The sequence below is a fragment of the Esox lucius genome, chromosome 5, assembly GCF_011004845.1.
Source record: "Esox lucius isolate fEsoLuc1 chromosome 5, fEsoLuc1.pri, whole genome shotgun sequence".
Classification (NCBI taxonomy): Eukaryota; Metazoa; Chordata; class Actinopteri; order Esociformes; family Esocidae; genus Esox; species Esox lucius.
Genome location: NC_047573.1, coordinates 16,554,536 through 16,581,874, shown reverse-complemented (window position 1 = coordinate 16,581,874; position 27,339 = coordinate 16,554,536). Strand labels below are relative to the sequence as shown.

At 45.0% G+C, this 27,339-nt stretch overlaps 1 protein-coding gene across 4 annotated transcripts in view; it reads left to right on the top strand.

Moving 5' to 3' along the window:
- The window catches only part of wu:fj29h11, a 35,712-nt gene extending 9,532 nt beyond the window's left edge, over positions 1-26,180 (top strand). For 3 of the 4 annotated variants that reach the window (XM_029119944.2, XM_029119946.2, XM_029119945.2), the window contains 40 exons: positions 278-418; positions 540-800; positions 1,210-1,390; positions 1,512-1,678; positions 2,116-2,274; positions 4,341-4,516; positions 4,656-4,840; positions 5,063-5,287; positions 5,383-5,492; positions 5,675-5,896; positions 6,073-6,187; positions 6,264-6,462; positions 6,854-7,001; positions 8,412-8,589; positions 9,071-9,248; positions 9,460-9,586; positions 9,754-9,873; positions 10,083-10,218; positions 10,729-10,841; positions 10,931-11,081; positions 11,704-11,952; positions 12,066-12,263; positions 14,954-15,135; positions 15,413-15,599; positions 16,501-16,643; positions 17,421-17,620; positions 18,522-18,787; positions 18,880-19,114; positions 19,209-19,389; positions 20,339-20,462; positions 20,648-20,728; positions 21,072-21,260; positions 21,352-21,617; positions 23,045-23,193; positions 23,273-23,469; positions 23,550-23,681; positions 23,848-24,081; positions 24,199-24,310; positions 24,445-24,592; positions 24,795-26,180. In XM_029119944.2, the coding sequence (XP_028975777.2) occupies positions 278-418; positions 540-800; positions 1,210-1,390; positions 1,512-1,678; positions 2,116-2,274; positions 4,341-4,516; positions 4,656-4,840; positions 5,063-5,287; positions 5,383-5,492; positions 5,675-5,896; positions 6,073-6,187; positions 6,264-6,462; positions 6,854-7,001; positions 8,412-8,589; positions 9,071-9,248; positions 9,460-9,586; positions 9,754-9,873; positions 10,083-10,218; positions 10,729-10,841; positions 10,931-11,081; positions 11,704-11,952; positions 12,066-12,263; positions 14,954-15,135; positions 15,413-15,599; positions 16,501-16,643; positions 17,421-17,620; positions 18,522-18,787; positions 18,880-19,114; positions 19,209-19,389; positions 20,339-20,462; positions 20,648-20,728; positions 21,072-21,260; positions 21,352-21,617; positions 23,045-23,193; positions 23,273-23,469; positions 23,550-23,681; positions 23,848-24,081; positions 24,199-24,310; positions 24,445-24,592; positions 24,795-25,265 (7,236 nt within the window). In that variant the 3' untranslated portion in view covers positions 25,266-26,180. Of the gene's footprint in view, positions 1-277; positions 419-539; positions 801-1,209; positions 1,391-1,511; positions 1,679-2,115; positions 2,275-4,340; positions 4,517-4,655; positions 4,841-5,062; positions 5,288-5,382; positions 5,493-5,674; positions 5,897-6,072; positions 6,188-6,263; positions 6,463-6,853; positions 7,002-8,411; positions 8,590-9,070; positions 9,249-9,459; positions 9,587-9,753; positions 9,874-10,082; positions 10,219-10,728; positions 10,842-10,930; positions 11,082-11,703; positions 11,953-12,065; positions 12,264-14,953; positions 15,136-15,412; positions 15,600-16,500; positions 16,644-17,420; positions 17,621-18,521; positions 18,788-18,879; positions 19,115-19,208; positions 19,390-20,338; positions 20,463-20,647; positions 20,729-21,071; positions 21,261-21,351; positions 21,970-22,013; positions 22,032-23,044; positions 23,194-23,272; positions 23,470-23,549; positions 23,682-23,847; positions 24,082-24,198; positions 24,311-24,444; positions 24,593-24,794 lie in introns of those variants that run through there. The other variant, XR_004575758.1, reaches the window with a different exon arrangement.
- Positions 26,181-27,339: the final 1,159 nt, after the last annotated feature.

The following is a 27,339-nucleotide window of genomic DNA, read 5'->3' as shown; positions in this document are numbered from 1 at the left end:
ACATTGGATAGATCATTGATTTACTGAGGGATAGAGAGACCTTCACATTGGATAGATCATTGATTTACTGACAGATAGAGAGACCTTCACATTGGATAGATCATTGATTTATTGACAGATAGAGAGACCTTCACCAGATAGACCATCTTACTTTGTCATTGTTAACTGGGGACCTCGAATGAGTGGTTCTTACTCAGGCCCTTGTTTATGGGCCTTAGGGAAAGATTTCGGTGAAGCAACAGGCTGAGTAGATCCTCTTTTTGCTGTCTCCTTTCAGAGCCTTCGTGTGTTTAGGAGGAAACAGTGCAAGCCCAAGGTGGACCTGGCTGAGTTTATGAAGCACCTGTCTGACCAGTACAACTGTGAATCTCCCTACGAACTGGGCATCCGTATACACAGCGTGGGCCTGCCCATAGCCGTAAGTTTAACTTTCGCTGAGGTATCACTTTACGATTCAGTTACAAGTGCTGGTGTGTTGTTTCAATGTTATGCCAGACAAGAGAATAATAAAGGATATTGCACCTCCTTTTCTCCCCTAGACCTTACAGAAGGCTGTGAATTGTGAGCATGCGTGTATGGAGCGTGCCCGGGAGGCCATCCAGAGGGAGGTGGAGGAGGAGGTGGGAGAGAGGTTGAGGAAGATGAAGAGGGCCGTGATGGAGGGAGCACAGGGTCCCGTACTCTTCTCCTCTTTCGGGAGTGCGGAACTGAGAAAGAAGTACGTTACCATGACGTCAGCCGAGGCTGTGTTTGAGGTCTTCACCAATGCATCTGGGATCTTTAACCCCAAGATGACCAAGGTAATTTAGTGGTTTGATTTTTGTTTATTAATCATTAATGAGTTGGTTAATTATTTTAACACATATTTAAAACACATGAATAAAAAGCAAGTACAATTCATTGTAATATGTTCAGTCAGACACTTTTGAAAATGTCCTGTGGACACGGTATCCTTCAACCTAAGGTCATCCTTTAGATCATCCTGTAGATTAATTGATTCAAAGAACAAGAAAATATTAACACAATTCTTAACAATTTCATAGCCTATACAATTTTAGCTACTTCTGACCAAAAACATATTGTTGCCATCATTTGGTTGAAATTGTAAATGGTGAATGTCTTCTTTCATCCTAAGTAAGATGTTTCTGTTTACCCTGTTTGGACTCATCCAAGCATATTAATGCAGTAATGTGAAAGTGTTTTGTCCAGTTGGTGCAGGACTTCCTGTTGCGGGTGTCATCGGACCGTCTGGCCATGGCCTTGTTCCAGCTGGCTATCTGTGGGGGGTCTCTGGCTGCTCCTCAGGACCTGGTGCCCAAAGAGAAGCCTTCCAGACACAAACAGGAGACGAGAGCTGAGGAAAAACCACAGACCACGCCCCCCAGTGAAGGTAGCTGCCAACATCACTAATTTCCAGTGTTTAAGGTAATGAATGATATGATAACTTGTTAAAAGGGTTAGTCATATCATATCGCAGCGCTGACATGTCTGCCTGTCTGTTTGTCTTTCAGCTACAGTCAAGAACTTCCTGAAGGAGAGCCTATCGAGTCACAGCTCTGTGCTCACTCTGGCCCATGTGGCGTCTTTAGAGAGGAAATTGGCCAAGCACTTCCAGGTCACAGAATTCACATCTCTCGAACAGGGATCGTTCCTGGATTTCCTGGTCAAACAGGCCCAGGTTAGATTGAACACTTCTTTATTAAAGCGCTGTTCTCATTTAAAGTTTGAAATGTACCAGGGCACACCCAGGTGTTGTTAGAGGGTGTGTTCCTCTGCTCAGAGTTTGATTAGGCCTGACAGATCTTACATGGCTGGATAGGTAACCTGTTTTTAATATCAGGTAACCGCATCATGTTAGAGCAGTCTGCAAAAATTGGTTGATGCGTACAACATCTGACCCGGGTAATGTGACTGGTATGACAGCTAGAGCTGCCATGACTGAAAAATAATTGTGTCTGAACACAGACACACCTGATATCAGTGAACCGAAACTGATTTGAAACACAAAACTGTTTTGAGTATTAAGCTTGTGGTGTGAACCAAGGTTAATATTTGTGTGTGTCCCGTCACGAAGAATTAATTTACCCATCCCTCTCCTTTTGTCTCTGTGTGCAGGTCCTGCAGGAGACAGTTGGAGGCACTGTGGTTGTGGGAAGCAGCAGTAGTAGTGGTCCCGACTGGCAGGGGCTGGGCTGTGGCTTCAGACCCAGCAGACAAGATGTCTTTGAGTTCATCAAACAGTTTGGCGCTTCAACAGCCAATGACCCAGATGGGGTAACTCACACACACAGAGACATATACTACTAATTATTTATTTTCCGCTATAAAAATATAAGACTCAAAATCTGTAAAGGAATCCAATTTTGGTTTTATGTTCCTTTACTAATCTAGTAATATGTGTTTAAACAACAACTTGTCATCAAGTCATATTAAGATATTTGTACCTTACAATAATAGAAATGATCTATTTGTGATTTTTCCAAAGGCAGTTATTTCAATAATACTTAAGTCTGCATTACGAGACATAGAAAATATGCATTTTTAAATGTGTTTTGTGTCACTAAGTTACGATTTAAAGGTGACCTCTTATATGTAAATTCTGTAAGTAGGAAAAGGCCTGGTACATAAGTTGCACCTCAATACAAAAGTGTAACAGAAAAAAGTAGGATGTACATTTCACATTATCTCCACCGTCAAGGATACAGTATTAACAACATATATACAGTGTCAAAAACATATATACAGTGTCAATAACATATACAGTATTAACAACATATATACAGTGTCAATAACATATACAGTATTAACAACATATATACAGTATCAACAACATATATACAGTATCAACAACATATATGCAGTATCAACAACATATATACTGTATCAACAACATATATACTGTATCAACAACATATATACAGTGTCAATAACATATATACAGTATCAACAACATATATACAGTATCAACAACATATATGCAGTATCAACAACATATATACTGTATCAACAACATATATACAGTGTCAGCAACATATATACAGTATTAACAACATATATACAGTGTCAACAACATATATACAGTGTCAACAACATATAAGCAGTATTAACAACATATATACAGTATTAACAACATATATAATTTATTAACAGCATATATACTGTATTAACAACATATATACAGTGTCAACAACATATATACAGTATTAACAACATATATACAGTATTAACAACATATATACTGTATTAACAACATATATACAGTGTCAACAACATAAATACAGTATTAACAGCATATATACTGTATTAACAACATATATACTGTATTAACAACATATATACTGTATTAACAACATATATACAGTGTCAACAACATAAATACAGTATTAACAGCATATATACTGTATTAACAACATATATACTGTATTAACAACATATATACTGTATTAACAACATATATACAGTGTCAACAACATATATACAGTATTAACAACATATATACAGTATTAACAACATATATACAGTATTAACAGAATATATACTGTATTAACAACATATATACTGTATTAACAACATATATATACAATGTCAACAACATATATACAGTATTAACAACATATATACAGTATTAACAACATATATACAGTATTAACAGCATATATACTGTATTAACAACATATATACAGTATTAACAGCATATATACTGTATTAACAACATATATACAGTATTAACAGCATATATACTGTATTAACTGCATATATACAGTATTAACAGCATATATACTGTATTAACTACATATATACAGTATTAACAACATATATACAGTATTAACTACATATATACTGTATTAACAACATATATACAGTATTAACTACATATATACTGTATTAACTACATATATACTGTATTAACTACATATATACTGTATTAACAACATATATACAGTATTAACTACATATATACTGTATTAACAACATATATACAGTATTAACAGCATATATACTGTATTAACTGCATATATACAGTATTAACAGCATATATACTGTATTAACTACATATATACAGTATTAACAATAATGGGCCCAGAATGGAACACCTGAGGGTATACCTTTATGCACTTCAAGTCACAACAGCCTTATAAGTCCCAACTTGAGTTATATGAAAAAATGCTCCTGAAACAATAAGCAGGTTTCAGCACTTATGCTTGATTTCTCTGATTTCTTCCAGTAGAATCCTGTGTTCCCCAGTCTAAATTTGTATCTCCTGGGATTATCACCTCTGACATTTTCTTGGGGCTATAGATCCTGCTTACTCTTGTTGTATTTCTCTTTCCTTCCCGTAGCTGTCCCACATGGAGTGTTGTCTGAGGGCTCACTATGGGGTGAGGGACAGTCGGGACCTTGGACTGGGTCCTCTAAAGACTCTGGTCGGGCTGGTGCAGCGCCAGAGAGAGTTCAATCTGGGAGGAGGACTCAGCCAGGTCCGCTACGAGGTGGCGCTTCTCCCCAGAGACACAAGGTGAGTCCCGGGCTGTGATACTCTCCATGTAGTACACTGCTATTGACCCTGATGCTTTTGGCCTTTCTGGTTATTGATTGGAATTAAGCCCTTTTATTGGACTTAGCTAAGGTCAGTCTCATCTCCTTCTCTCTCCCAGTATGAGCAGTAGTGTAGGTGAGGCCCAGCTGATGGTGGGTCTCCTTGGGGACATATCTCAGACCGAGGCCCTGTCCTGTCTCCTCGCCTGCCCTCTACTGGAGGACCTGGGTCAGTGGAGTCAGTGGGAGTTGGTCTTCAGGCCCCACCATGGAGCTCTCAAAGACTTCATTGACAGGAACGCTGGTAGGAACCGCACCCAACAGTTTTGAATGGACCTTCAAGTTAGCCCGTCTTACAAGTTAACCGTCCAACTCAGCTGTAGATACATAGTCAGAACAGGGCCATCAAATTGGCGGGCTTGGGTGTAGACTTCTGTATTCTTGTATGTTCTGAACTAAAAATCAATGCACAGTGAATGGCGGTAGATGTGTACGGCGCATGACATGTCTGTCTGTTGTGGGTCAGGGAGTACAGACCTGTCCGCATTGGAGGTGTCCCCGGGCGTCCTCCTCCGGGTCAGTACCTGTACTGGCATCAAGCTCTTCTCCGACGCCGCCATGAGCCTTGACCCCGTGGGGACAGCCGGACACCTGGTCTCTATTGTGGTGGCTGATGGGATAGCTGACGCCCCCACCACCCTCCTGGCCAATCACGTGGAGAGTTCCCTGGCCGCCGCGGTGGCAAAGGAAGGTGAGAGTGCGACGCGGAACTCGGTGGGGTGGTTGTGAACTGATGTGGCGAAAGCCCAATAAGAACGCGACTGAATGGAAATAATGTGTCTTCAGATCTGTCTCGGGCTGAGGAGAATGGTTCATGTTTCAGCCCCGTGGCTCACTTCCTCCTGGACTGTCTGGTCCGCATTCCTGCCAAAACCTGCCGGTCCCTACTGCAACAGGTCAGCGTTCAAGTCACAGCGTTCGAGTCTAGAATGACACCATGTGTCCGGTATAGGGCATTTCTGTCTCTATGTCAAGGCCTACAGCTCATCCCCTGTTTGGCAGGGAGACCTTAAGAAATGGAAATGATTTCTGCCGTCCCTATGAACCGGTGTGACTCGCGTCCACCTCCTCCCCCCAGGTGTTCCTGGAGCCTTTCTCTCGGGTGCTGGGGGGCCAGGCCAAGTCGAAAGCGGTGCTGCTATCAACGGCCCGGTTCAGTCTGCGCCACCTTAACTGTCTGCACCAGCTGGGCATCGTGCTGGGCATCACAGACTGGATCAAGGACTACCAAACCAAGCTCAAGCCACAGACGATTCAGGATCTCAGCCAGCCCCGAACACCAGCAGCAAACCAGACAAAGGTCAGACCAGGGAAGATTACCACCAGGGAGGGGTTCAATGAGGTTTTTTTTATGTTTACAATCCAGGAAGTTAATGAAATGTTGCGGTGAATTGAAAATAGCTTTTAGTTATTAATATCTGTTTAAATTCCATACTACTATCTTCCCTCTCACTCCGTCATATCTTCACTTCTCAGTCTACTCCTTTGGACACTGAGAACAGCAGTCTCTCTCAGGCTCTCAGTGAGGATGAATTGTTCCCAGAAGACTACAGCTCTGACTCCTCCCTCCTAACCCCACCACTAAACCAAGGTGAGGGGAGCACTAAAGCATTATGGGTAAATGAGTCAGAGGTCAGTCAGTTTCCTCACCCACTTTACTCTTGCAGACGGCGGGGAAGAAGACAAGGATGAAGACGAGGAGTTGTATGAGCTGACCACTCGCAGCCCGGACACACCCTCGGACACGCGCGGTGACGTTGATATGGAGGATTATGGAGAGGAAGAACGTTCATTAACTGAGTCGAAGACGGCGGGCGCTGCTGAAAGCAGAGTGGGTCCACACAAGGCCATAATCGATGATATCAGGTTGGTCTTTATTCTCATTTCGTATACGTTATTTATAAAGGGCCCGTCAGTTACTCAGGAGACTGAAATTATTTGCCAAAGCCCCCAGAACCTCAGAAAGTTCTTCCGCTGCAACACTGAAAGCATTCTGACTGGCTTCATCACTTCTTGGTGTGGCAGCAGTGATGCATCCAGCCTTAAGGCACTTCAGAGGGTTTTGTGGGGATCTCCCTGCCAAACAGGCCCTCTAAACAGGTGGTGTCAAAGGAAGGCCCTGAAGACCGTCAAAGACTCCAGGTCCCAGGTGGCACAGTGGCTGACGTGTGGCTGGAAGCTCCATAGGATGATGCGTTTTGGCCCTCAGGCTGATGCGGAAAATACTTACCTGTTTTCACCATGGCGTCTGTTACAGGAAGAGTCAGTTTGGTATTGGAGTAGAGCTGAACGAGGAAGGACACAAGCTGATGATTGTTCACCAGGAGCGGCTGGGGCGCAGTCTGGACAGGCTGTCCACTGAACTCTACAGCAAAGACACACACTTTGTTCTGGAACTGATTCAGGTGACTGGCTCTCCTATCTGACTATGTATCTGACTTTGTGTCTCTTATCTGACTATGTGTCTGACTTTGTGTCTCTTATCTGACTATGTGTCTGACGTTGTGTCTCTTATCTGACTATGTGTCTGACTTTGTGTCTCTTATCTGACTATGTGTCTGACTTTGTGTCTCTTATCTGACTGTGTCTGACTTTGTGTCCCCATCTGACTATGTGTATGACTTTATGTCTCCTATCTGACTATGTGTCTGACTTTGTGTCCCCTATCTGACTATGTGTCTGACTTTGTGTCCCCTATCGGACTATGTGTCTGACTTTGTGTCCCCTATCTGACTATGTGTCTGACTTTGTGTCTCCTATCTGACTATGTGTCTGACTTTGTGTCCCCTATCTGACTATGTGTCTGACTTTGTGTCCCCTATCTGACTATGTGTCTGACTTTTTGTCTCCTATCTGACTATGTGTCTGACTTTGTGTCCCCTATCTGACTATGTGTCTGACTTTGTGTCCCCTATCTGACTATGTGTCTGACTTTGTGTCTCCTATCTGACTATGTGTCTGACTTTGTGTCCCCTATCTGACTATGTGTCTGACTTTGTGTCCCCTATCTGACTATGTGTCTGACTTTGTGTCTCCTATCTGACTATGTGTCTGACTTTGTGTCTCTTATCTGACTATGTGTCTGACTTTGTGTCTCTTATCTGACTATGTGTCTGACTTTGTGTCTCTTATCTGACTATGTGTCTGACTTTGTGTCTCTTATCTGACTGTGTCTGACTTTGTGTCTCTTATCTGACTATGTGTATGACTTTATGTCTCCTATCTGACTATGTGTCTGACTTTGTGTCCCCTATCTGACTATGTGTCTGACTTTGTGTCCCCTATCTGACTATGTGTCTGACTTTGTGTCTCCTATCTGACTATGTGTCTGACTTTGTGTCCCCTATCTGACTATGTGTCTGACTTTGTGTCCCCTATCTGACTATGTGTCTGACTTTTTGTCTCCTATCTGACTATGTGTCTGACTTTGTGTCCCCTATCTGACTATGTGTCTGACTTTGTGTCCCCTATCTGACTATGTGTCTGACTTTGTGTCTCCTATCTGACTATGTGTCTGACTTTGTGTCCCCTATCTGACTATGTGTCTGACTTTGTGTCCCCTATCTGACTATGTGTCTGACTTTGTGTCTCCTATCTGACTATGTGTCTGACTTTGTGTCTCCTATCTGACTATGTGTTTGACTTTGTGTCTCCTATCTGACTATGTATCTCTACCTATTTGGGACTCTTGTCTTCCACTCTCGTTTTCCTTTCTCTATCACACTCAGTGTGCCTCAGCGCATCCAGTGTTTTTGAAGGGTACGCTATGTACTGCATTTACATAGGCTGTGCTTTTGTCTTTGTGCCATTCCTAGAATGCCGATGATAACAGCTACCCGACAGAGGAGGGCCCTGTCCCTGCACTGGCCTTTGTTGTAGAGAAAGACTGTGTGACTGTCCTGAACAACGAGACCGGCTTCCAGGAGAAAAACATCCGGGCCATCTGTGATGTAGGCCGCAGCACCAAGGGCAAACACAAATATGGATACATAGGTAACTGCTGAAATAGTCTGGACCCTGTAGGTAACCCATCTAAGACTATATCTAGTATTATTTATAGTGTTTCTCCACAGCCTGTCTTGCCTTAGAGTTTGATATTTTTCTTTTGAATCACACCGATGAGGAAAACTGGAATTTCAAACAAAAATATACTTTTTTATATCTTCCATAGTCATTCTAACAAAATTTGAATAATCAACAATGTGAAAAAGGAAAACAAATACTCTTCCTCTGTAGTTCAACACACGTCTTCTCAAGCTCCTCAATTAGTGCTGAGTGATTCAGTCCTTTCGAGGTGCCCATTGAGAGCCATCCTGAATTGCTTTGCAGGACTATGAAGACACTTCTCAAGTGTGGCAGTTAGGTGTCATGTGGTGTCCTTTCCATAATGGGAGCTGAATGCTTTGTGGAATCAAGGCTGTTTTTTGTCTATGGGATTTAATCTGTTTTATTTGTTGTTTATATCTCTCTACAGGTCAGAAGGGTATAGGTTTTAAATCTGTGTTTAAGGTGACGGACTGTCCTGAGATCCACTCTAATGGATTCCATCTACGCTTCGACAAGACCAGTGGCCCAATGGGATACATCTTGCCACACTGGGTCAATGGCGAGAGATCGCTCCACACACAGCTGGTCAACCACACAGACACTAGGTTAGTGGATGCATTACACAGACCCAGCCCACTGTTCCGAGTTTCTGTTGGACAAGTTAAGGTCGATCCCAAACAACACGACCTTCCTGGATTTATCTAAATGATAATTTTTTTTGCTTGCCTGGAATAAACACACAAACATTCGCACAAACGACCTGGAGAGTCGAGTGACATTTTGGTAAAAATCTGTTGAATGTCTGTTTTCTGTTAGCTGGACCACTAAGATCTGTCTGCCCCTGCGCTCTGAGAGCTACCAGACCAGAAACCTGTTCCACGACGTACACCCCTCTCTTCTTCTATTCCTACATCGCCTGCGTTCTATTACCATCTACAACCAGGTGAGACATGTATACACACAGAGGTTTCAGCGCCACCATGCCTCCCCGCACGCTTAGAGGGGCTTCCACCGCAGTACCCATATACCGATGGGCAGAGACTAGGAGTCTACTGAAGACCGTCCGGTCTCGTGCTGACTGTTCCCTGGTCTTTGTGTTTGCCTGGCCAGCCTGAGAACCGTGTGGTGACTATGACACGTCGAGATCTGAGTCATAATGTCCTGGAGGTGGAACACACTGAGGGAACAGAACGCTGGCTGGTGGTCAAACACACAGTGCACCCTACTAAGGTACTACACCCACCCATACACACACACACACACACACATACCTGCGCGTGTGTGACTTTCACAGATCAGTAACTACAAATCAGTAAGACACATCAGTTGCTACTTTGAAGAAGAGTGGTGGAAAAGAAGGATGGATGCATTTTGAAAGCATTAAAATGGGTCAAATGTAATATTGATCATGGTGTTGCTTTGAAATGTTTCTCCTTCAGATCAAGGAAGAAGTGGATTCGACGGAGCTCGCCCTGGCCTTTCAGCTGGGTGATGACATCAGAGCTCCGCCACAGAAGCAGCCAGTCTTCGCCTTCCTGCCGCTCCGAAGCTTTGGCTTTCGCTTCATCATCCAAGGTTATCCTCACTCACACACACAAATATAGAATTGTTTTTCTATCCTTGTGGGATCCGGAATCTTTTTTCCCTTTTACTTAACTATACCTCTAACCTTAACTTCAATAAATTAACCTTTATGCCTAACCCAAAACATACACTTTGAACTAACCTCAATTCTAACACTAACCCCAGGTTAAACATAACCCCTAAACCGGAAATAGCATTTTTCCTTGTGGGGAACATGCTTGAACATCTTCTCAGGGCTGAATTGTCACATTACCATGTTCTGTTTCCCACATATATAGTACAATCGGGATGTCTCACTGAATCATACACACACCCTCAGAGATTTTACATTTCAGAGATTTAGCAGACACTCTCGTCCAGAGCAACTAACAGCATCTTTTCTGTACCAGACGCCCTGGGAATCGAACCCACCAACCTGGCTGAGCTACAGAGCTACACGGGACACTCAGACCCGTTTTTCAACTACTTTCCAATGACTTTCCAATTTTTCTCTTGCTCCAGGTGACTTTGACATCCCTTCTTCTCGAGAGGATGTGGACAGAGACAGCTTATGGAACCAACAGCTCCGATCAGAGATCCCTCAACTGTTCTTGAATGCCATGGATGTCTTCACTGTAAGGGAAAATATGATAGAAACTGTCATTACATGCACTGCATGTTGGGAAATATGGTTTCTGACTCCTGTCTCCACTCATCTCTCCAGAATCACCCAGAGTTCAGTGGGCTGAAGGGCTTATGTCACTTCCTGCAATTCGTCCCACTGCCTGACGAGGTGATGGACTTCTTCAAGCCTGTCGCAGGGCAGATTATACAGCTGCTCAAAGGAAAGGCCTTCCTACCCACACTCAAAGCAGGTAGATTACTGAACCCCTCTGTGTCTCAGACTCAACACAGGTAGATTACTGAGCCCCTTTATGTCTCGTACTCAAAACAGGTAGATTACTGAACCCCTCTATGTCTCATACTCAAAACAGGTAGATTACTGAACCCCTCTATGTCTCATACTCAAAACAGGTAGATTACTAAACCCCCCTATGTCTCATACTCAACACAGGTAGATTACTGAACCCCCCTATGTCTCAAACTCAACACAGGTAGATTACTGAACCCCTCTGTGTCTCATACTCAACACAGGTAGATTACTGAACCCCTCTATGTCTTATACTCAACACAGGTAGATTACTGAACCCCCCTATGTCTCAAACTCAACACAGGTAGATTACTGAACCCCTCTGTGTCTCATTCTCAACACAGGTAGATTACTGAACCCTTCTATGTCTCATACTCAACACAGGTAGATTACTGAAGCCTCTGTGTCTCATACTCAACACAGATAGATTACTGAACCCCTCTGTGTCTCATACTTCACCTATTTTAGTACCACCACCACTCATCTCTGTCAGTACCTTGGCTGTGTATTCGTGCTTGAGTACAGCCCATACATGACATCACCTGACTCTTCCCACTTCTCTCTAGACGGCTCTGTGGACTACAAGCTGCCCTCCCAGGTCGCTGTGTGTCAGGACACGGTCATTCGCAATGTGATTGGTGAAGAGGAGCTTAATAGGCACCTGTCTCTGGCCTATCTGCATCCAGCCCTGCTGCCAGCCCCTCCACTATCCCTGCTCTCACATCTGGGAGTACGACACCTAAGGGGAAGTGATGTCACCACTGTAACAACCGCCATGGCCAAGGAGCTGCTGCACGGAGAGGGCATCAACTCAGGTGAGGGGGAAGGTGTGTAAGTAAGAGGGTGTGTGTGTGTGTGTGTGTGTGTGTGTGCGCGCGAGCACGTGTTTGTCTGTTATGTACACAACATTTGTATATTTCTCTATCAGACTCAGGTCTGCGTCGGCTGGCCAGGTTGTTGGTGTGTAATTTCCGTGCACTGGAGCAGGGCTACGGAGAGACAGACTCCATCTTGACCACCCTCCGAGATCTACCCATAATCCCCCTGGCTGATGGGAGCATGGTGGCGCTCAGCGGGCATGGAGTCTTTTTCCCCGTGACTGAGACCAAGAGTGCCAGCAACACAGGTAACATACAGTTTCCCAGCCCTGGACTAAAAATCCAGCTCAACGGAACATCCACATGGGAATACATTTTTAGTCCTGGGCTTAATCTGTCTGGAAAACAGCTGCTGTATATTTTAGAATTATTTTTAGATTGTTGGCTTAAGACAATACATTTTGTATTTTTATTGCAGCCTTTACAAATAAATGTGAACGAAAGAATAAGAGATGTTGTATTCACAGTTGTAGCTGTTTGAGACATTTGTAGCATTAGGTTTAAAATTGGAATGAAATGTTCCATGGAATCGACCCTGTGGAAGACCGTGACAGCTTGACGTCAATACGTTTTTTTCCCTGTCACCCACATTCTTGCACAAGCAGTACAACAGCACTGGTGTGCGTCATCAAATTAACAAAAAGACGCTGGGAGCAGCATGGGAGCGTGTCCGTGAATAATAGATTTACATGTTGTGTATAATAAGCTTCACTCCTGTGGTTCAAAGGCTGCAATACTAATCCTTCATAATGAACCTGTTTGGTGTCGCTGTCTGTGAGAGTGCCACATCTCCTGTGAGAGTGCTGCCACTTCTGTGAGAGTGCTGCCACTTCTGTGAGAGTGCTACCTCTTCTGTGAGTGTGCTACCTCTCCTGTGAGAGTGCTACCTCTCCTGTGAGAGTGCTACCTCTCCTGTGAGAGTGCTACCTCTCCTGTGAGAGTGACACATCTCCTGTAAGAGTGATTACCTCTCCTGTGAGAGTTCTACCTCTCCTGTGAGAGTGATACCTTTTCTGTGAGTGCCACATCTCCTGTGAGAGTGTTATCTCTCCTGTGAGACTGCTACTTCTCCTGTGAGAGTGTTATCTCTCCTGTGAGACTGCTACCTCTCCTGTGAGACTGTTATCTATCCTATGAGAGTGTTATCTCTCCTGTGAGAGTGTTATCTCTCCTGTGAGACTGTTTTCTCTCCTGTGAGACTGCTACTTCTCCTGTGAGAGTGCTACCTCTCCTGTGAGAGTGTTGTCTCTCCTGTGAGAGTGTTGTCTCTCCTGTGAGAGTGTTGTCTCTCCTGTGAGAGTGTTGTCTCTCCTGTGAGAGTGGTACAACGCATCATTGTCATTATTTTTGCATAATCTATTTTAAGCTCTTATGTTTTATGCACTTCCATTTGAATGCCTCATTGCCATAGACTTATGTTTAAAACCCTATAAAGTTGATCCAAGGTCAGTCCCCCCCCAGGTTATGATGGGGCACTTGCCCTTACTGATCTGATCCTAGACCTGTGCCTCTAGGCATTGTTTAGAGTTGCACAGACAATTCTTGTGATTTAAGAGAAGTGGGATTAATAATAGCTAGTTCTGTATAGACTTGAAAGCCAGTCTCAACAGTGCCCTCAAGAGATTGGGGACTTAGGTATTTGTTGTTAGATTTGGGGCGGAAAAAGCCATACATGGCAGAATCAATCCGACATCTATGTGGTGAGCCTTTATAGTGATGCTATACCAATTAATTTATAATTTAGAAAGTAAGTTGCATAGGTTACCAAAGCAGTGTACGTAGGCTTGTTGCTGCTCGCGGGCTTGTAGCCACTCTTTTGAAAATAACTAACTCGTATGGCAGTGGGCTTAGCTCTCTATAATCTGTTAATGCAAGACTAAATTCTCTGAGGATTATCAGAATTGTGTGTGTGTAATCCTAGTTTTACTAGACACGATTGACACAAAGATACTCAAACTGACAATTCGGCCCCCTAAGGCTTTCTGGCCTAAACAAACGTGTTTGGTGTTAACTGTATCTAGTAAATGTCTTTGTATTTTGGGTAAATTAAGATGGCATAGGCCTACATAAAATATACATTGTGGTATATTTTGAGTGTGTTAAATTATTTACCTAAATAGCAAGCACTTTGTCAATTATTCAAGAAACTATTTGGTTAACTAGCTATTAGCTAACTTGCAAATCTGGCAATGTCGACACAATTCTTGTTGTTGGTGAAGTGACCAAATATTTCCAACTGGAGTTTGACACTGTTCACTAAAGCAGTTAATCAATCAATCAATCAATCACATTTATTTATAAAGCCCTTTTTACAACAGCAGTTGTTACAAAGTGCTTTACAGAGACACCCGGCCTTATACCCCAAGGAGCAAACAACAGTAGTGTTGGATTTCAGTGGCTAGGAAAAACTCCCTAAGAAGGCCGAATTTTAGGAAGAAACCTAGAGAGGACCCAGGCTCAGAGGGGTGACCAGTCCTCTTCTGGCTGTGCCTGGGGTAAGATATTAAGAGTCCAATTGGAATAATTTATACATTTCTCTGGGCTAAATCCAGAGTCTATTTGATTTTGGACTAGGTCAAAAGTATGACCAGGTGGACAAGGACAGGGACAGCAACGGGCCCCCCAAACCAGGTATTCCGCAGGTGTGGACCAGGACCTCATCTCCTCCTAAAATTTAAAACTGGAGGAGACTGAGAAAAGTTAGAAGTTAGTCTGAAGTCTAGAAGTTAGTCTGTTTCTTAATACGGTGCGTTACCCTTGGAGGATACATTTGCTTCAGAATGTTTTTCCTGTCTGGCTGTGAGGTAGCACAGGGACAGGTCAGAGTCAGCACAAGTGTGCACCTGTGTTCGCTCTGTAGACAGACTGCAGAAGAGGACTACAAAGAAGGGCTGACCTCCGCTTAATGTCTGTTCCTACCCATCCCCCCTGTGTTTAGGCGTGTATGGTGATCTGTACAGGGATGTGTGTGTGGTGCATCCATCCCTGCTGTCCTGTGTGGAACCACTGGAGGGCCAGCAAATCAGAGAGCTGCTTAGAAGACTGGGAGTCCACGAGTTAGAGCCAGAACAACTGCTACAACAGCACATATACCCTGCGCTGAAGAACAACACATGGAAGGTACTCATACACAGCCAAGCCTGTTGGCACAAATACGTTGATACAGTTGATTTATTTTCAGACCCCCATTTCTTGGCCATAGTTACAGCACATCTTGACCTGTCTCACTGTAGATTGATGGGATGGCTGGAAATCGGTCTGCATTTTATTTGTGTACATGGACCATCCTCTCATTCAGTATCCCTAATTTCTCTCCCTCACCCTTTTTTCCTCTTCCCCTCTGTCTCTCTCTCTCTTTCCCCCTCTCCCTCTCTATCTATCCATCCATTTCCTCCAGTCCAAGCCAGTTGAGGTAGTAGTAAGCTACCTAGTTTTCATCAAGCAGCACTCATCCCCTCCGGAGTACACGCACCCAGACACTGTAATACCTGTGCTGACCACAAGGGGGCTGCTCTGCCCGGCTGAACACAGAGTACACTTCTCTACGCATTACGGCAATATGGACCTGCCCAACAAGCTGCCAGGTAATGAGGCACTCACAAATAATCACTGCAATGATTTTTTCATCACTATAATATTCTGAAAATAATGCCATTCATGAACACCTCCGTACTATCAATTCAAGAAGGCGTAGACCAGTCCAGTACCTTTCTAGACACTATTGGTTGGTAGCCTACAGGTTAAAGCATCTCGCTAGTAACTGAAATGTTACTTGATTGAATCCTCAAGACAGCAGGGGGTATAATCTGTTCTGTCCCTGATAACCACAGCTAACCCTCATTGCTTGCCCGGTCGTTGCTATAAATGAAAATGTTTTCTTAGGTCAACTTACCAGGTATAATAACGGTACAAAAAAGAATGGTTGGATTAGACTTGAACTGTTGAACTGACCCAAATACTGCATGACTAACTACAATGGGATATTGTCCTCAGAAGTAAGCCTTGGTCTTTGTGACTGTCCCCAAAACAAACATTGTGTGTATGTGTGTTTAGCAACTCCCTTTGTGAGAGACTGGTGTGTGTGTGTGTATAGCAGCCTTCATTGTGAGGGTGAAATAAGGCATGAAATGTTCTCGAGAGAGGTCCAGGGTGCTGTTTGTGTGTCTCTGTGCATGTCTATGTTTGTGTATGCGTGACTAATGACACTACAGTTGTGTCATTAGTTATGTAACAGTGGACGTGGTGTCGGCATGCTTGACCTGCCTCTAGAGAGAAGAAGGCTGAGGCTGACCATTCCACTCTCTTCGCCTCCGTTCCTCTGGTCTACTCCACCATTTAGCCGTCTTCTTATTGGCCATTTCTGCCCCTTTTTTTCTGTGCTCGAATTTCTGATCACTTGTCACCCGCTAAGGCTAAACATACCAGCACATTTTTATGTAAGTTCAAACTGTCACAAAGATAAGCAGTCTGCGCCCTTCCCTCCAGGTGTGGACTGGGTGTTGCTGAACAGCTGTTATGTGGAGACGGATGGAGACGTGGCTGGATGGAGGGATCTGTTCATCAGGCTGGGAGTCCAAGACAGACTCATACTGCGGAAAGAGAGACGCACCTTCACTGCTAAAGAGCTGGTGAGGAAGGAGGCCTGAGGACTAGACAGAGATATGTTGGACCTTAATGAACACAGGATATATAGCTCCGGTTTTGAGTTAGGAACAGAAGGGTTCAAATTAAGAGACCACTTCAAATTTAACACTTCTGTTCCTCACTCAAAACTTTCCTTTTCGACTTTTTTGATAAGGAAAGAAAAAGGTGCAGTGGTCTCTTTATTTTTTCCGGAGCTGTGTATCATATCGCTTAACATACACAATATTGACTGGTTGCTTAGTGACCAGGAGCCAGTTAGAATCCACCTGAAGGTCTTTGTGGTATTTAGCCATACATGACACCAGAGGTCCTGTTTATCATGATTCGCAAGGGGCTAAAGGCTGGAATAGACTATGTCTGACCAACTGATTCCCAAAATAGTGCTCCGGACAAAATATAAGTAATTTTTACGATGCAGCAGCGATGACCAAACAGTAAGGTTAAAAAGATTAACATTCCATTCCAAGGTGTGACTAACCTCCCCGTGCTTGCTAATGGATGGCCAGAACTCTGTGGTGATTGATATAAGCAACTGTTTTAAACCGGGTTATATCACGTATGTGATGGAGTTCTAATATCTAATTCAGGCCATGGTGAGAAAAGGGACCGTCAGCACCACTCAGATTTATGAGTTGAGTCATTTATGTGAATGATTCATGTTGTCTTGCCCCCCCCCCCCCCATCACATCCTCTGTTTGGCTGAGTCACTGACATGTCCACACATTTAAAAAGTCTCCTCCCCCTTCCTCTATCCCTCCCAGGCCTCCAGTCCGTGGGCGCTGGAGAGTAAGTTGTGGCAGTGTGGAGCAGGAAGGGTCGGAGGACCAGAGGAGGGATGCGTCCTGGACGACTACCCCTGTGAGGAGCTCCACTCCCTGGTCACGGCTCAGCTTCCTGCTTCAGTCCTGGTGGAGCAGAGACGAACCCTGTTGGAGCTACTGGACGCCAACTGGGACACCGGGTAACCAGTTGGTTTCCTATGCCCAGTCACAACCCCTGTGCCCACCCAGGGAATGGCAGACATTCCCACCCACTGACACACACTCTTAAACAATATGACGACCCTCCAGATAACTCACTGGGTTAACGAGGAGCTGGTTTACATGCGTCCACACTCCCAGTTTGTAATCCCGCAGACTGCCACCGAGATGTCCTAATCCAGTCCAATCCCTGCTGTGTGTATGTGTGTGTGTGTGTGTGTGGGGGGGGGGTTACTTACTTCCATACTCCCGTCCCTGTGTTCTTGGGCACTAGTGTGTCTGCCTGAGTGAAGGAGCATCTGTGTGTGGTTTATCATGATCCTTTTGAAATCCAGGTCAGCAGGGTAGAATTGGATGTTAAGTATTGAGGTAATTGCAGTCACCGTGAAAGACGGGGCGGAGCTGAATTCCCATCCTGCATCCTGACCTTGTGTGTCACTCTTTCAGGCATCTCTCTTTGTCATGCACTACCTGTTGGATGTCATTGTTTAGTACTCTTGTATCTTAATGTCGGCCTTTGGCTTGTAATTGCCTGGACACAGCGCTTAGCTGTGGTATATTAGCAATAAACCCCTGAGATGCCTTATTTGTATTAAAGCGTTAACCAAGCAATCAGAGCAGTAGAAATACATGTGATGTCATGCATCAGCATTCAAGTTTCCAGCCAGCCAGTTTAATATGAGCATTATAATCTGAGTGATTAAATCCTGACTGCTGAAACTGAGACTGCCTTGTGGGTTGATTAAAACATTCCATTCATCACCTAAAAATATTTCTTAATTCACTCCATCCTGTTTTCCTCTTACCAACTCATTAATTATGATATCAAATGTCATATATTTACTTATACTTATGTGTCCATTTCTCTCTCTCAACCCTCAGTGACCGGTACTCTCAGTACATCACAGCCCAATTGATTGACAGTGAAGGGCGACCAACTAAGACCACCAAGTCATCCTTCTTCCACTTCCTGTCAGACCTCCCCTGGGTGCCGGCCTATCGTCTGGAGGCAGGGACAGAGGGACAAAGAAAGGCGGAGTATCTGTGTCCTAACAAAGTCTATCTCTTCTCACCGGCGGTGTACAGTCTACTGGGGACTCATACCAGTTACCTGGACATGACCCCCAGCGAGTTCACCAGGACTCTGGGTAATAATGTTTGTCAGTGTAAGAACAACGACAACAGAAAATACAAATTGAAACTGCGTTCTCAATCTGTCTCCTCTTCCTCTTTCTTGTAGGTATGAAGAAAAATATCAATGTCGAGGAACTGATTGGCTATCTGAAGATGTGGTGTGTAAAAACATGCTCAGAAATTGGTGAAGAGGGGCAGGAGGAGGAGCCAGAGGGATCAGAGTTCAGCTCCACAGTAGAGCACATCCACAAAATGTACTCCTTCCTGTACAACAACTGTTCTCAGACCAGTCTCAAAGAGCTCTTTGAACACACCCCAGCTGTGTTTATAGAGTACCACAGGTAGGACACTCCAGACATTTTGTGTAAATTCAACCGGTATCACTGCTCTGACCGCAAACCTTTCAGTGTTTAAGTGCTGGCTGTGTGTTTTCAGGAATGGAGAGTGGTGTTCTGGTAGGTTCTACCACCTGAAGGAGGTGTGTTGGACAGACCCCACTGGGATGTTTGTCCGGTATCGGGAGTTGACCCGTAGAACTGATAGCATCGTACAAGAGCCCAGAGTCCTGGCCCCATTCTACAGCCAACTGGATGATATGAGGAACCTCTTTAAACAAGTATGAAACCAATCTTCAACTCGGGGATCATTGTAACGTCAGACCTTTAATATATGTAGTGGGGATGTGTAGACATTAAGTTAATGAGTCAATGTATGGTGGTACAGCTGCTTCAGTGTAGTCAGGAGTTTCAATCCTGGATGAGGCATAACGACAGTCACCAGGGAGCCTGACATGTGGCTATGCACTTTGGCTCAGTACCATCTGGCTTGGTGGAGCTGGTGCAAAGAGTATGCAAGGATATAGGATTATGTGCTGGTATGTTTAAATTGTTCATCTGATACAGGTGAAAATACAATCAGATTAAAGCTGGCCTTTGACCTTTTACAGGATAGTTAGGTATAATAAAAAATCCAATGTGCTGTAAAACAAAGACCCAAATAATTGGTTACTGTTCAAAATATAAAACACTGAAACGAAAGCGTATGGGTATTTTTGAATTCATTCCGGTGATTTACAGCAGCAAACCTAAATGAGTGTTAACCAAAGGAGGTATAGGAAGTATTTAGTGTGACCATATCTACCAGAGCAGAGGTTACTGTTGGAGTAGCAGATGTTAAGAAGTGAGCCAATGTAGAGGGGCCATTTACTTTTAAAGTTGGTCCCAATGATTCTGGTGTTGCGTGCTGTAAGGTTCAGTTAACCAGAGTCACCAGAGTTAGAGAGTTACAGGAAACGCTGATTATGAAGTGGATGTTAGAGTGGTACATTTTTTCTGACTTATAAAAAACATTTTTAGCTGCCAGCCTGAAAACTGTGCCCTCATAATCAAGGATTGGTAGGATTGTCCTTTTTACCAGTGTGTACTGGACCGCGGGGGAGAGGGGTGCCTGCCTGACATTAACATTGTCAGTGTGTTTTGTACCATTAGAAATGTATTGCATCATGTTATCGAATATATAGCCCTGGTTATATTGACATGGAAACCAATTTTGTTTGTTTCCTGTAGTTGAATGTGGAACGCACCCCATCCATGCTACAGTATGTAGGTTTACTGGAGATGGTGTGTGACTCCTGTCCTCTTCCTACTGGAGACATTCTCAGAGATGTGTCCATACTCTACGCCAGGTTGGGTGAGTCTGTCACTCATTTATATGAATCATTCTTTTCTCACTGCCTAGTCGTGCTCCTTACAGGGATATTATATCACTTCCTTCTACCTTAATCCAGTCTGTATAGCTATCCCTGCTTTTTTCTGTCTAACTCTTGTCTTTGCGTGTTGTGCTGTCTGACTGTTTCTGTGTGCATTTCTCTTCAGCTGACAAGTGTAAAACCACTGTACCAGGAGACCAGGAGAGTGTCCGACAAATCAACCCCAGTTATTGCTCCACAATGAAGGGTACGAAACAACAGACACCCCAGGTCCTTATTGGACAGGTTTCACTAACATGTACAGTACTACTTCATGAAGCTGGTTGAGAGAATGCCAAGAGTGTGCAAAGCTGACATCAAGGCAAAGGGTGGCTACTTTGAAGAATCTACAACATGAAAAGTATTTTGATCTGTTAAACGCTTTTATGGTTACTACATGATTCCATATGTGTTATTTCATAGTTTTGATGTCTTCACTATTATTTAGTAATGTGGAAATTAGTAACACTAAAGAAATACCCTGAGTATGAGTAGGTTGTCCGAACATTTGACTGATTCTGTATACTCCTTTCGTCCACTTCCATGTTCAGGTATGTTGCAGGATAAGAGGGTGTTCCCTACCAAGGACAACAGCTGGGTAACTCTAGCCCGCAGACCCATGATCCCAGACAGTAAAGACCTGGAGAAGATCTTCAAGGCCCACCAGCAGGTGTGTCTGCTCAACCTGCCTCCAGCAGAGAGGAGGCCAGCCCCCAGGGCCAAGAATGGACCATCTCCAGGTACTGGACAGCAACAATGTAACTAATAGGAAAGGTTAACAGAGAAGCTGTGGGTTCGCTTTTCTGAGCCTCTCCCTCTTCTGTCCCATAGGTCGGTCTGTCATTGCGGGGGAGTTCAGCGAGGAGGATAGGAGTCTGTTCCTGGAAATCTGTGGCATACGCTTTCTCTCCCAGTGTGTCAGTACCGAGGCACAGACTGAGAACTACAGACCATGCCCCCAAATGCAGAGCCTGGTGCGGTCTGTGGTTCCATACATCCAGAGGTTCCTCTACCACCATGATGACCTTCAGGAACTCTACTGCGAACTGCAGGACAACAACATCTCACAGACCATCAGACAGCTCACCTACGGCCAGGTAATAACATCACACAGACCATCAGACAGCTCACCTACGGCCAGGTAATAACATCACACAGACCATCAGACAGCTCACCTACGGCCAGGTAATAACATCACACAGACCATCAGACAGATCACCTACGGCCAGGTAATAACATCACACAGACCATCAGACAGCTCACCTACGGCCAGGTAATAACATCTCACAGACCATCAGACAGCTCACCTACGGCCAGGTAATAACATCACACAGACCATCAGACAGATCACCTACGGCCAGGTAATAACATCACACAGACCATCAGACAGCTCACCTACGGCCAGGTAATAACATCTCACAGACCATCAGACAGCTCACCTACGGCCAGGTAATAACATCACACAGACCATCAGACAGCTCACCTACGGCCAGGTAATAACATCACAGTACAACCTAAATATTGACCCTCCCAGAACAACCTAAAGTGATCAGAACATCACATATTTCCAAATAAAACTCACCTACAGACACCAACCGCCCCCCAACACATCACAACCATTCTTATCAGTCTTCACTGTCTTCCTGTGCTCCACCGAACTGAATTGAAGACCCTCCTCCTCACCTACAAAGCCCTCCGAAATCTAGCATCTACTTACCTCTCTGACCTCCTGCCTGGCTGTGTCCCCTCTCGCTCCCTCCCCTCTGCCTCTGTTGACCTCCCTGACCTCCTGCCTGGCTCTGTCCCCTCTCACTCCCTCCACTCTGCCTCTGCTGACCTCCCTGACCTCCTGCCTGGCTGTGTCCCCTCTCACTCCCTCCACTCTGCCTCTGCTGACCTCTCTGACCTCCTGCCTGGCTGTGTCCCCTCTCGCTCCCTCCACTCTGCCTCTGTTGACCTCTCTGACCTCCTGCCTGGCTGTGTCCCCTCTCGCTCCCTCCACTCTGCCTCTGTTGACCTCTCTGACCTCCTGCATGGCTGTGTCCCCTCTCACTCCCTCCACTCTGCCTCTGCTGGTCTTCTCCCCTCCGGCTTTCTGCCTGTCAACTATGGGTACAAGGGCTTTAACCTGCACAGCACCTAGGCTCTGGAACGTGCTTCCACCACACATTTGACATGCAGACACCGTTAGTTCTTTTAAAAAATTACTAAAGACACATCTTTTCCAGAAAGCTTATAACCTGTAGTTTCATTTTCATTTTAAATACATTTTTCTAAAGAATTCACCCCACTGCACTACAACAAATGCCAGGTTGTAATCTTGTTTCCTGTATGTATAAATGCTGTTTTTACTATGTAAGATGTCCTTGAGTGTTCAGTAAGTCATCCGCTAAATAAAATGTGTTATTATTATTATGAGAACTTCCGTCGAGAGCAACACCTTTGAAACGGGCAGGAAGCTGACCTCAGTGTGTGTGTGTGTGTGTGTGTGTGCGTGTGTGTGTGCGTGCCCCCGCCCACACAGGTGGGCAAGCTGTACACCCGCTACCTTCTGTCTGTGAGCGATGACGAAGAACCCCTGATTGAGATGGAGAACGTCATCTGCCTGCTGAAGGACAACAAGGAACTTTACATCCAGAAAGACCACCTCTCCGCCAAGCTGGACATCTGCAGGTCTGTGCCCGTTCACACGCATGTGTCTGTGTGCTCTGTTACGTGCGGGGTGAATAAATGTGTGTGTGTATGTTTTCAGAGAGCTGGTAAAGCTTTTCAGTTCCAAGAGCAGTCACAGGAAGGATCTGGTTTTCTTCCTGAGCGGTCTGATGACATCACTGCACGAGCCTGCAGCTCTGAACAGGTTCCTTCAGAAGGAGTGTCCAGGAGAACTGCCCAGTGAGCAGGAGCCCTGGGAGGTCCCGCCGCCTGCGGTCCCTCTACAGCCCCAACCAGGTAGATGGATGTCCACCTGAGTGTCCGTGTGGCCAAACCTCTCGGGAATCTCGTGACATTCCTTTTTAAAACCTCACCAGGTCCATCGTTAGGGGTCCGGGCCGTCTACACCCCAGAACAGGAGTTCCAACCTGAGCAAGAGGATGGAGAGCAGACGTTGATGTGCTGGCCTCCGAGAGCCGGTCTCTCCAACACCGCTGCCAATCGCCCAGGTGCTGAGAGTCCCGTGTGTGTGTGTGTTTAGTGTGTTGTGTTTGAGGTGTGGGTCATGTTTAGGCATAACCGTTTTGTTATTGAGTTTAAGGTTCTAGATTTATGGTTAGATGGTTCGAATATCCGTCACAGGACCCTAACCCTTTATTTATGGTGCCCTCTCAGAACGCCCGGGGGCAGCCGGAGCGGTGGAGGCGGTGATGAAGATGTGGCCTCCTCCGGCCGAACCCCAAGACGCCCCCATCTCCCTCCAAAGCCCCAGAGAGAGGGCCGTAGTGAGAGAGGGTGCCCCGAGTCACAGCCATGACCCAGCGGAGCACCTTCTACCGCAACACACCGACCACGCTCATCCCAGCCGCCTGGAAACCATGGCAACCCCCACAGCACCGCAGCCAACAGGTCAGACTGCAGGTTTTTGCCCTTTTCAATGTACACCAAGGTTATGTGATTGGATGACTGGGCTGTCATGGAAGCAGTATGGAGCGTCAGTGTAACTGGCTGTTTGGCTCCACACAGAGCCCAGTGGATCTGAAGCAGTGGCAGCAGGGCCACAGTCGGAGGGTGACACCGGAAGAACCAGCCATCTCCCTGAAGGAGGCTTGGGTCAGACCGCCCAACCCACCCAGCAGTAAGACCTTTCCCTGGCTACTCGGCCACCTCATTGTTCCTCTTGCCATTTTCTCTCCCTTCCTTCCTTTCTTCCTCTCATCACTTTCCGTCTCTCTCTGGCCCTCATCTCGTCCTCCGTCTCCCCTCCCTCAGCTCCACCGTTCCAGAAGGGGTGGTGTCCAGTGTGTTCAAGGGAACCAAGCGTCCTCCCCTGGCCCTGGACTCACCTGTTTGGGCCAAACCTCTGGCTCACCATGCCCTCCTGGAGGACCTGCAGCTTAACTGCCAGAAACCGCCTACGGTGAGGGACTGATCACAGTGATTATATCTAACCTCATGGACCAAGAGGCACATTAGGCTGTGAAGCAAGTCAATATTTAGATGAGCTGCAGTCAACTAAAAACATTTGAAAATGTGATGCTTTTTTTCCCTCATGCTTTCTGTCTTGTTGAACTCTGGAACCCTGAATGAGTGAATGCGGTGTCTATCCATGTCTCCTGCAGGTGGTGTTTTCTGACGACCAGGGGGACATGGTTGCCATCGGGGAGTGGGGCGAGCAGCTGGTCTTCTCCTTCCTCTGTCACTGGAGAGACAGCCAGGCCCCAGGGAGACCCAGCCTGGTCACCTGGTATAACCAGCATGGTGAGAGCGGCCAGCCCTGCGACTTCAGACTCACCTTCAGCCTGACGCAGGAGGCAGGAGAGGGGGAGGAAAGAGATGAGAGACTAGTTAAGAATGAGCAAACGATGGCTGTGAAAGAGGTGTTTGTGGAGGTGAAGTCGACAGTGAAGAAGAACAGAGCGTTCGTTCACCTCTCGGCCAACGAGCTGGACTTTGCCTTGAGGGAGAAGGAGAGGTATCACATATTCCGGGTGTACAACGCAGGCGATTCAGAAAATGTCCGCCTGTGTCGCATACAGAACCTGGCTCAACACCTCCATGCGAAGGACCTGGAGCTCTTCCTCTTTGTCTAGGAGAGACACTGGGGCAGCCTATTTCCAACATAGTATCATAAGAAGTCCACTATAGGGCTTTCCCTACATAGTATCACGACCATGATAGGGAATATGATGCCATTTTAGATTATGCAAATGTTTAGCTTCCTAAATGTGTTTTAATTGTACCTCCGGTAACATTAAGGTGTGTGGAACATGCCGTTTCATACCATATAGATGCCCTATTTGTTCTGTTTAATACAGTTGTTGTTCTAGATTTTGTCTCGTAAGCCGTTTTTATACTTTCTTAGAGTTAGAGGAGCAAAGCACTGGTTTATAAAACAGTCACTACTCTACACTGGGTGCAGAGACAAGAATTGTATCAGCAAATTAATCTGACTTTAGAAATGTGGTTCATTTTTACAGTATCCCTTTGGTAACATTTGTATTGATGTTTTTTCTAGTTAATTCCATTCCCTACTGTTTATCGTGTGAGGTGTTTATCTACCTGACACTGTCAGAAAGGATTGAGTTTCTATGCTTTCTCCATTGTACCAGTCTGAACTGTAGAACATATTTAGGTTGTACCTTTACTGGTAACATGTTGGTATCTGGGTCCACACTGCTTTTTAAACAACCTTTTTAAATGCACTGATTTCATTTTAAATAATATTTTAGAGTTGGAAGACTAATTCCAACTGATTTAGTTTAAGTCAAGGTAGAGTAATAAAACCTGTTTCATGACCTTCCCTGTTCTGTTAAAAAGTCACCCTGGACTGTGAGTTTTGTTTCACACTTTCAAAACAGAGATGATGTATTTCATGCAACTGTTGATTTTCTTTTAATCAGTTCTCAATAATGAAGAAATCTGAACTGTTGAATGTCTTTTATTTTTTTACAATTTTTCTTAACATTCCTTTGAAAAATAAAAACATATTTCTATGTAATATAGAAGCATGAATGGGCTGGTATTTTCTGCTACTTCTCTTTCCAAATGTTTTCTTTGTTGAATTGATGGAAACTGAACTGATGGAACATTATCTTTGATTCTGGATGCTGCACCTCGCAGTGTGTGTGTGTGTGTGTGTGTGTGTGTGTGTGTGTGTGTGTGTGTGTGTGTGTGTGTGTGTGTGTGTGTGTGTGTGTGTGTGTGTGTGTGTGTGTGTGTGTGTGTGTGTGTGTGTGTGTGTGTGTGTGTGTGTGTGTGTGTGTGTGTGTGTGGTGCCAATCTGGTCTGGCAGCCTGCTGCTTCTGCACGGTTTATAAGGCTGCCCCGTACCTCCTTTACTGACCAGCCTTCAGAACGTGTAATACTATGGTATCTAATTACAGAATACCAGCAGTGATATCTGTTTCTGTGATGCAGTCTGTTTGTAGCACCAGAGATGATAAGGATGATGTACCTTGGTAAAATAACTTCAGGCGGGTGAAGGAATTTGCCCCAGAGGACCCTCACCAACTGATACAGATTGACCATTGTGGGCGTTCAGGCTGATCGATGCCTGGTACGGACGATGCCTGTGATCATGTGGCTCCACAGATGGTGGTGAGGTCAGACGATGGTGTCGTCAGGAGGGGACACAGCCTGCCCTCCTCGTGGTGCCACAGAAAGGCCACGAAGATCATCATGTTGGATCTCGTCCCCCAGTTAGCTCTGCTTCCATCTAGCAGACAGAGACGAGAGCATCGTCGTGCCGAGGACACAGAGACTGAAATAAACGCTCCTTAGACACAGGTCATCAGGATGCAAAACCTACTGAATCTGTCCTGTATTTTGATCTTCAACTGAGAGCCCCTTTTGCACACAATACAAATTCAAACTCAGAAACATTTATACACATTCAACATGAATGAACACACAAACAAATGTTGGTTTTACAATTAAGGTGAGAAATGGCAGTTTAATACCATAAAAATATGTTTTACTTAACCCTAACCTTAACCTCAGTAACCTACACTTTATGCTTAACCTAACGTTAACTATACCTAACCATTAAACTTCCCTTTAGTGAGGACCAGCCTTTGTGCTCACTTCGCTTGATTTTCCTTGTTTCACTATCAGATTGTAAAACAGGAACACACACTGTCCCGTGTATCCCACATTGTGAACACT